At 39.3% G+C, this 9,949-nt stretch overlaps 1 protein-coding gene across 1 annotated transcript in view; it reads left to right on the forward strand.

Annotated features, from left to right (window-relative positions):
• The window catches only part of ANKRD50 (ankyrin repeat domain containing 50), a 44,477-nt gene extending 34,866 nt beyond the window's left edge, over positions 1-9,611 (forward strand). The window contains exons 4-5 of the mRNA XM_075501122.1: positions 602-4,149; positions 6,485-9,611. Coding sequence (XP_075357237.1) covers positions 602-4,146 — 3,545 coding nt within the window. The 3' untranslated portion in view covers positions 4,147-4,149; positions 6,485-9,611. The remainder of the gene's footprint in view (positions 1-601; positions 4,150-6,484) is intronic.
• The last annotated feature ends 338 nt before the right edge of the window (positions 9,612-9,949 follow it).

A 9,949-nucleotide genomic window follows, 5' to 3' on the forward strand; every position in this document is an offset into this window, starting at 1 on the left:
TTCAATGCACAGATGTGTAAGGATATTTAAAACTATTTTTGAGTCTCTCTCCTATATCATAAAATCTTTTGAAAGAAAGTAAGGTGATCAAGTTAAAGTGATTTATGTACATTTCATCATGCATACACACCAGGTGTGAATAACCTCTTCTATAATTATATTAATATAATAGCTCTCTTAATCTAAATAGCTGAAAATTATTTGGAATTCCATTGTTAACCACATTGGAGAAGGGATTATTCCTTTAATAATATAATAATACTTAATAATCTTATTTTGGTTGCACTTCTAGTGGTTTTGCTTAGGTGTTTAGTGTTGTCCAAGGTAGACACACAATGCCTGATTCAAAGTGATTTTTAAAATTTTCTTCATTAGTAGCATGTATTTCTTCTTATAGTAGACGATGATAAAAATGTGTCTATTATCAAAGTTCTCTGCTATTATTATTAATTTACATTCACTATGTGTACACACACAATATATTCTTGTGGGTGTTCCCTACCCAGAAATGTCTGCCTTTTTTACTTTTTTTTCTTTTTTTAACATTGAGTTAAAGCGAAACTAAACCAGAAATAATAGTAACTTTCTTCCCTTTTAATAGGTTTTCGAAAAATCAGTCTGGATGATCTACGAAAGGCTTATATTGTGAAAGATGTGCAGCAATATATTCTGCATCGTTTAGATCAGGAAGAAGCACTGAGACAACATCTCACAAAAGAAACTGCAGAAATGCTGAATCAGCTTCACATCAAAAGCAGCGGTTGCTTTTTGTATCTGGAACGTGTCCTAGATGGAGTTGTGGAGAATTTTATTATGTTACGAGAGATCCGTGATATTCCGGGAACGTTAAATGGCCTATACCTTTGGCTCTGTCAGAGACTTTTTGTGAGAAAACAATTTGCAAAAGTCCAGCCTATTCTTAATGTAATTCTTGCAGCCTGTAGGCCGTTGACCACAACGGAATTGTATCACGCAGTGTGGACCAAAAATATGACATTGACGATGGAAGACTTTCAACGCAAATTGGATGTCCTGTCAAAAGTCCTTATTGATGGACTTGGAAATACAAAAATCTTGTTTCATTACAGTTTTGCAGAATGGTTGCTAGATGTAAAGCACTGTACGCAGAAATACTTGTGTAATGCAGCAGAGGGGCACAGAATGCTGGCAATGAGTTACACTTGCCGAGCAAAGGATTTAACACCATTAGAAGCTCAAGAGTTTGCGTTGCATCTAATTAATTCAAATTTACAGTTGGAGACTTCAGAGCTGGCTTTATGGATGATATGGAATGGCACACCTGTCAAAGACTCCCTGTCAACCTTAATTCCTAAAGAACAAGAAGTATTACAGCTACTGGTAAAAGCTGGTGCTCACGTCAACAGTGAAGATGACCGCACGTCTTGCATTGTTCGGCAGGCTCTGGAGAGAGAAGATTCCATTCGCACCTTGTTAGACAACGGAGCGTCAGTAAACCAGTGCGATTCCAATGGGAGAACGCTCCTGGCCAATGCAGCGTACAGCGGCAATCTCGATGTCGTTAACTTACTGGTTTCAAGGGGAGCAGATTTAGAGATAGAAGACACTCATGGGCAAACAGCACTTACCTTAGCTGCTCGGCAGGGACATACCAAGGTTGTCAATTGCTTGATCGGATGCGGGGCTAACGTTAACCACACTGATCACGATGGCTGGACGGCATTGCGATCTGCAGCATGGGGTGGGCACACAGAGGTGGTTTCTGCGCTCCTTTATGCTGGGGTCAAAGTGGACTGCGCAGATGCTGATAGTCGAACGGCACTGAGAGCAGCAGCTTGGGGAGGACATGAAGATATTGTGCTGAATCTGCTTCAACATGGTGCTGAAGTTAATAAAGCTGATAATGAGGGCAGAACAGCTTTGATTGCAGCTGCATACATGGGGCATAAGGAGATTGTGGAGCACCTGCTGGACCATGGTGCAGAGGTAAACCATGAGGATGTGGATGGAAGGACTGCGCTGTCTGTCGCTGCGCTTTGTGTACCAGCCAGTAAGGGACATGCCTCAGTGGTTAGTCTTCTAATTGACCGTGGTGCTGAAGTTGACCATTGCGATAAAGACGGCATGACTCCACTGCTGGTAGCTGCTTATGAAGGACATGTGGATGTTGTTGATCTACTTCTAGAAGGAGGAGCTGATGTTGATCACACAGACAACAATGGTCGTACACCACTTCTGGCAGCAGCCTCCATGGGCCACGCTTCAGTTGTAAATACTCTCTTATTTTGGGGTGCAGCTGTTGATAGCATTGATAGTGAAGGGAGAACGGTTCTGAGCATAGCCTCTGCACAAGGCAATGTTGAAGTAGTACGGACTCTGCTGGACAGGGGGCTAGATGAAAATCATAGAGATGATGCAGGCTGGACACCTTTGCATATGGCAGCTTTTGAAGGTCACAGGTTGATATGTGAAGCTCTTATAGAACAAGGTGCTAGAACAAATGAAATCGATAATGATGGACGTATACCTTTCATATTAGCTGCACAAGAAGGTCACTATGATTGTGTGCAGATATTACTGGAAAATAAATCCAACATTGATCAGAGAGGCTATGATGGGAGAAATGCTCTCCGGGTTGCTGCTTTAGAAGGTCACAGAGATATAGTTGAACTACTGCTCAGCCATGGAGCGGATGTAAACTACAAAGATGCTGATGGCCGGCCAACTCTTTATATCTTAGCATTAGAAAACCAGCTTACGATGGCTGAGTATTTTTTAGAAAATGGTGCAAACGTAGAAGCAAGTGATGCTGAAGGAAGAACAGCACTCCATGTTTCCTGCTGGCAGGGCCATTTGGAAATGGTGCAGGTGCTGATAACGTACCATGCTGATGTGAACGCTGCAGATAATGAGAAGAGATCTGCTTTGCAGTCTGCTGCATGGCAAGGTCATGTGAAGGTAGTGCAGCTTCTCATTGAGCATGGAGCTCTGGTTGACCATACATGTAATCAAGGTGCTACTGGACTCTGCATTGCAGCCCAAGAAGGTCACATTGACGTTGTCCAGATATTACTGGAGCATGGTGCTGATCCAAATCATGCCGACCAGTTTGGGCGCACTGCTATGCGTGTTGCAGCTAAAAATGGACACTCTCAGATTATTAAATTACTGGAAAAATATGGTGCATCTACTCTGAATGGTTGCACTCCGTCTCCAGTCCACACAATGGAGCAAAAACCCTTACAGTCAGTCTCCTCTAAAATGCAGTCATTAACAATGAAGTCAAATAGTTCAGGGAGTACTGGTGGAGATATGCAGCCTAGTATGCGTGGCTTATCTAATGGGCCTGCTCATGCCTTCAGTTCTCCTTCAGAGTCGCCTGATTCTACGGTTGACCGTCAGAAGTCATCTTTATCAAATAATTCCCTGAAAAGTTCCAAAAATTCTTCTCTCCGCACCACGTCGTCGACTGCGACTGCTCAGACGGTGCCCATTGATAGTTTCCACAGCCTGTCATTCACAGAGCAAATACAGCAGCATTCCCTGCCACGCAGCAGAAGTAGGCAGTCTATTGTTTCTCCTTCTTCCACAACTCATTCCCTAAGTCAAAATCATAATTCACCAAGTAGTGAATTTGAATGGAGCCAAGTAAAACCTAGTTTGAAATCAACTAAAGCTAACAAAGGAGGGAAAACGGACAACTCCAGCAAATCTGGGTCAGCTGGAAAAAAAATAAAACAAAGTAGTTCCTCACAACCAAAAGTGTTAGAGTATGAAATGACTCAGTTTGATAAACGAGTACCTATTGCCAAATCTGGGACGAGCGTGCCACTTAAATCAATGCCGGCAGAGCCACAGTGCAAAATTTTGGTCCCGCCAGCTCAGCAAGAAGTTGGTCGATCTCAGCAACAGTTCCTAATTCACCAACAGAGTGGAGAACAGAAGAAGAGAAATGGAATTATGACGAATCCAAATTACCATCTTCAGAGCAATCAGGTTTTTCTCGGTCGGGTTTCTGTCCCACGAACAGTGCAGGATAGAGGGCATCAGGAAGTACTGGAAGGCTATCCTCCCGCAGAGACAGAACTCAGCCTTAAGCAAGCCTTAAAACTTCAGATTGAAGGTAGCGACCCAAGCTTCAACTACAAGAAGGAAACACCGTTATAAAAGGTAACCTATCCAGTCACAAAGGAAGCAAATGCGTGTATTTCATTATGTGCATTTTAAATACGCTAAAATTACGTTTTATTGTCGTTTATCATCATAATTGCTTTCTTCATGAAAACCATGAATGTTAAAATCTTAACCTGGCAAGTATTTGTTTTGCTGTCACTTAAAAGCATCAACCATAGACGAATTGGATCACCGTCATATTTTCTGTTGAATTCTGATTGCTCAAATCGTACCCCACTGTCTTTATGTGACTGAATAAAACAGCAAGTTTCACGTAGCATTGATTTGGAATTTTCTTTTCAAACATCAGGACAGCTCGGAATTTTAATATGTGATATTTTCAGGTACAGTAATTATTTCATTATTTACAAAAATGCTTTTCAGGAAGCTTCTGAAGATTCTTGTAAATTACAGGCAACCACTTTTGAGAATTTGGATTTTAAATGTGAACTCTCAGTAGCATAGTTATCTACAAATTAAAAAGTTAAAATACTACACTAAAGCTTTGATTTTATATTTGTTACTGTGAAGATAACCCTCCTATAAAAGAGATGGCATTCCTCAGAGCAGGATTAGAATCTATGTTATGGTACCGATTTTCTGACCATTCTGTAGCTCTTAATCAATGGAGTTCATTTAGATTTCTTACTTTCTCTCCCATACTGAATTTTAAGCTGAAAAAGGAATTTTATGTAGCTGTTTCAGACCTGAATTGTCAGTGAGTCAGCTAAAATAGAACTATTTTTCTCCCTCTTCCTGATGAAGTTTATCTTTTTTAGGGTATTGGGAATGTGTTAATATATTTTCTATTTGAATTTCAAAGAAGCAGCATCTTTATGAAATGTATGCACATCTCTTATTGCTCATTTGCTTATTTTTGAAAACATACTTTTTGTTTGTGTAAATGCTGCATTTTTGACAGATCAGACTGCTGCTCCTTGCAACAAGAATGTTCTTGCTAGCTGACTCGGTTCTGCTGCAAGTTGTCAAAGACTGCAGGTTTCTAGGACAATTGCAGGTGGTACAGAATCCACAAATGGGAGGTTTTCAGCTGTCAAAAATACACAGACAGGGTTTTCCCAAAACATCCTGGAAATGGATTTCCCTTTAATGCAGTGCATCTCTCTAGGTGTAGCTGAGGTCTCTTGTGAACTGCTGAGCGTTAGAAAATTATGCAGGACTCCAAGATACTTCCTTGGGGTTGGCATTTTGGTTAAATTAAAATAGGTGAAACAATACAGTGTTTCAAAAAGCTATATACTAGAGCCTGCACATTTGTAAAATCCAAATATTAGCAAAGGGTCAGATGAGCTGTGGGGCAGGCGAAAGTGAAGAGGCAGGACAAACGGGAGCAGGCATAGAGAGGAATAGGCAGGTGAGAGAGAATGGGCCCTAAATAAATCTTCCTAAAAGTCAAAAGGACTTTAGATTCCCACAGTTCTACATCATGTCCAAACAGGCTTTAAATTTGTTGGTAATTTTTTTCCTGCCTCCATAAAACATATTAAAATGTATAATTAAGAATTGTATTTCCTAACACTTCTGTACCTGCACCTGACGTTCAGTGCTTACTTTCATGTTACGCTTTATTGCAAATAAATTGTATGGTTCTGACGTAGGATGTATTGATTTGACCTGACCTGTCATCAAAAGACTAGTTTTGATGAATTTTCCATCTTTGTGGATAATAAAATATAAGCAAAGCATGTAAAAAAATTGGAACGTTCCATATATAATTTTGAAACTCGAATTGGGCTTTGCTTTATCTGGAACAAATAGTGCTTTACTGAAAATTCAGGGGTTTTCTCTGTGAAGTACTTGTTTATGCAAGTAGCTAAGCGTATGAGGTGGTGGATAACTAAATGGTTCCTTTTGCTTTTTCTCTAACAATTTTTCATAGCTTCATTTTAAATATGGAAGTTTAAAACAATTTTGTGTGGATTATGAATTGCTTGGCGCAGGCTATAATTTTGCCAAGTCTCAAGCACAAAAACAGTAATTTCCCTGACCAGTGAATAAATTAGTCACCTGTGGAGAATCACATCAGAAATACTCTATCGGAGCACCTGCGGGACGGCTTTCCTTCCCTGGCTGCCGCTTCCCAGCTCTCTTCGGGAAGCTCTCCTGCTGTGGGAACCTTGTAGCTGCTTCGGATGGTAGAGAGCACAGGGAATCAATCACGGCATTTGAGTTAGGCAGGAAATATTTTTCATCACTGGTATGTCGTTGTGTGCTTTTAACTTTAATTAGAAATAATATAGCTCTCTTTCTGACAACACTGTTCGTATTACGGAGTATTTCAAAACTTAATGTTTCTATTTTGTACTTTTAGGCCAATTCCATGATGCTACGAACAGAAGCGCTTCTGCTCCGAATGATTTATCATCTGGCTGGGATGAAAGCATACAATGCTTGTTTAGTCCACCTAGAAATTCAAGAATGTGATTACTACAGTACAGTTACCTTAATTACTGTAACGTGCCTACATTTTCAGGCTGCCTTCTCAGTATAACCCTCTGTGCTTCAAAAATTTATTTTGTGTACTTTGTATTTAATACACAGAATGAGCACTTTTTTTAATTGCAGAAAGATATATGCTGTATTTCCCTGACAACAGCTGAAAATGGTAAGAAAGAGGAATTCTGATTTCCTATTCCAGAACGCTTGGTAGAGGTGCATGTGCCACAGTGAACTGTGTGTGGAAAGGCAGTGCTTTTTGTATTTATTTTCCTGTGGCTAAAGAAAATAAGCAAACAGTTTGTCACATTTGCATTGTTGTAATGTATGGTCAGTTCCCTGTGTACTTCAAAAAGCTGTCTCCAGAAATACAAGTCTTGTAGCAGTATTTTATAAATACTGTACTTGTGTGTTCTGTCTGTGTAATAGCTGTTCAGTGGTAGCAAAGGAGTCGGACTGCAACTGTCTGCAGTATCTTTGGGATTTTTAAGAGACAAAATCCACTATCTGGTACTACGGCACCAAATCTGGATGGCAGACGGTGACCACTGAAAGCAATAGGCAAATTTGGTCTTGGACACCTGATCTTAAATAGCCTCCGTTATTGTTATGGTAATGAGGTAACTGAGTATGGGTATGTTTTAGGTGCTAAAGTAAAAGGTCTGATCCTGCTTTCATGTATATCTTTATACGTTAGAAACAGCTCTTTCTTTTTTCCAAGGTAAAGGACTGTATTGTGAACGTCTGTGAAACAACCCATGGAAAATACAGACGCTTTGTTAATGAGGCTGAGAGAATATACAGTGAGAGTACAACGGAAAAGCAGACGGTTAGTAATACCGTTGTCTGGGGAGTACTACTGAGTTAGCCCTGTCCTGAGACAATAACTCTTTAAAGCACAAACTTGTATGAATGTGGTTACTGCTTCAGATGGATTAGGTAGAGCCAGCGTGAGTATCTCTGTACCTGGAGCATGGTTAATAAGCAGCCTGGATAGTCCATCTACGGATAACGGAAAGCTGGTTCCCCACTCTTACAGCAGAAAAATTTTACTTGTATGAAAGAGAGCAAAATCAAGGCCATTGTTGTGAAAGTGAACAGTATGAATTTTTCCTTTGAACGTGCACATCTTACTTGCACAGCTCTGAGAGTGATAAAATGAAACAAATGGGTTATTTTCTCCTAAAAATGCAAGCTATATTCTACTATTCACCATTACACAGCCTTGCTCTTTAGAAAATAAGCCTATTTTTGTATGTGAGTATTTCTTCTAAAGGCTTGGGATTCATCTTTTTCATACGCTAATTCTGATCATTCCACAAAGAAGATGATAGAAACCTGAGGTTATTTTTCATAGAGGATTACTTAGATGTATGGCTACCCTTAAACTTTGATAAATGGCCCCTGGATGTATATGTAGTGCATATTCTGAGGCACTAAAGGGCTCCATGTCTTGTTATTACGATTAACAATCATCAGAACATTTTTTTTTTTTAATATCATGCACCTCCATTCTTATTTGCTTGTTACTAAATGTAAAAAGAATCTTTTATAGTCAGGCATTCAGCATACAGTAAAATTAGATGTTAAAAGTTGACACACGGCAATATTGATTATTCTGAATGTTTCATGTATTGAATTTCTTGTCCCCGTGGGACAATTATAAAATAAACATAACAGGGGTCTGGCAGAATGGCCTTAAGAGGGTTAGTGGCTCAGTAAAGAGAGAGTACCAAAATGTTCTCAGCAAACTTGTTCTGAACCTCAAGTACAGTACATTTGCAATACTGTGCAAGAATACAACTTTTCTTAGTTATTAGATGTATGTTTTGTTCTGTAGAAAGGGATCCCTGAATGCCGACACTTTTCTACTGACCTTGACTGTCATTGGGATTATATTTATTTAATTTTATTGTGTTGTTATTAATTGCACCTTGTGGACAGAGGACGTAAAAATATGGCCAGTTTCACAAGGGGCCACAACTTATAGATAGCCTGATGGGTTTTTTTGTGAATAATATTTACATTTGAAACAGTTGGTGGGGAAACCTCATATCCAAATCAGCGGAAAGTAGACCTGTTGAAAATGACAGAACGACAACTCTTACAGATTTCGATATCCCTTTGGAACACAGCATGAATTGCTTTAAAACATCGACTTTCTCAGAAGGTCTGTGTCATTCCGCATTGCTGTTGCGTGTGGTTTTTAATATCATCGTTTGTGAGGGTTTTGCGTACAACGAAAAGTTGCTGTTCCCCCTGTTGTTTGCTCTGTTCCGCTCTGCTTTTTCCCATCTGTACAATCAAGTGGAGGTGAACGGAGTTGCGTAGCTGTGACTCGGCACTGTTTCTTCTGGCAACGTAACAGTTCTCACAACCTAAAAAACCTGAAGAAAACGTGAATCCCGTTTCTCTTCATCCCATTTCACTGGTCCTTCCAAGGTCATCTCCACAAGACATCTAAAATTCTTGATGGGAGTGCTAGGGAAAAGACTGTTTTGTGGACACGGATATCAATACTGTATGCATGTGGAAAAACTCTTCAAAAGAGAAATGCATTAAGAGATACAGAGGCACAATTGATGCAGTTTTGTCTTCTCTGTGATCAGTATTGAAACCATTACCATTTATTTAAAAATAAAAAGGTATTTTCCCTCATCAGTTACTCTGCTATGCAAATGTCTGTTATGCTTAATATTCCCCATCTGAAATCCTCAGTTAACTTGGTTTGCAGATAGACTGTTTTTCCTGGAGTGGGTTGTAAATAGCCTTTAATGTACATTGAATGAATTTCACATTGTAAAATTTTTATTTTATTCCTTGTATTATATTAAGCGAAAATCCCTGTGTATATGAAAGTGCATAATAAATATATTTGCTTTTCAGCAAACATCTAACTGTTTTAATTTTACTACCTCGTTTCCTGGGACACCTCAGGAAAAGGTTATTAAACTTGATTTAACATTTGTGTAGTACTTAACGAAACACCGATGTATGTGTCCAGTAGGCTAGCAAAACTCAGACCCTGACGTTAATTCCTATGACCTTGCTTATCGCTCAGCTGACCTTTTTCACATGAATCCGAGTCAACCCTGAGCATTTGCAGGAGAAAACTCACTGCGTGTTCTTTTGTTTAAAATGACCATTATATACCCTATGTATCAGGAGGGCCAATAAATACAATATTTCAGTTGCTGTAAGTTCTTTACCACTTCAGATGGTATTTGTTAATTATCTCTTTGATCAGTATTTCTCTGTAGTATTTTCAGTTTAAGCAAAAGCTCGCTTACTGATGTGGGCTACTCATTTTTCTGGAACTTTTATATAAATCTTTTATTAA

The sequence above is a fragment of the Mycteria americana genome, chromosome 4, assembly GCF_035582795.1.
Source record: "Mycteria americana isolate JAX WOST 10 ecotype Jacksonville Zoo and Gardens chromosome 4, USCA_MyAme_1.0, whole genome shotgun sequence".
Lineage (NCBI taxonomy): Eukaryota > Metazoa > Chordata > Aves > Ciconiiformes > Ciconiidae > Mycteria > Mycteria americana.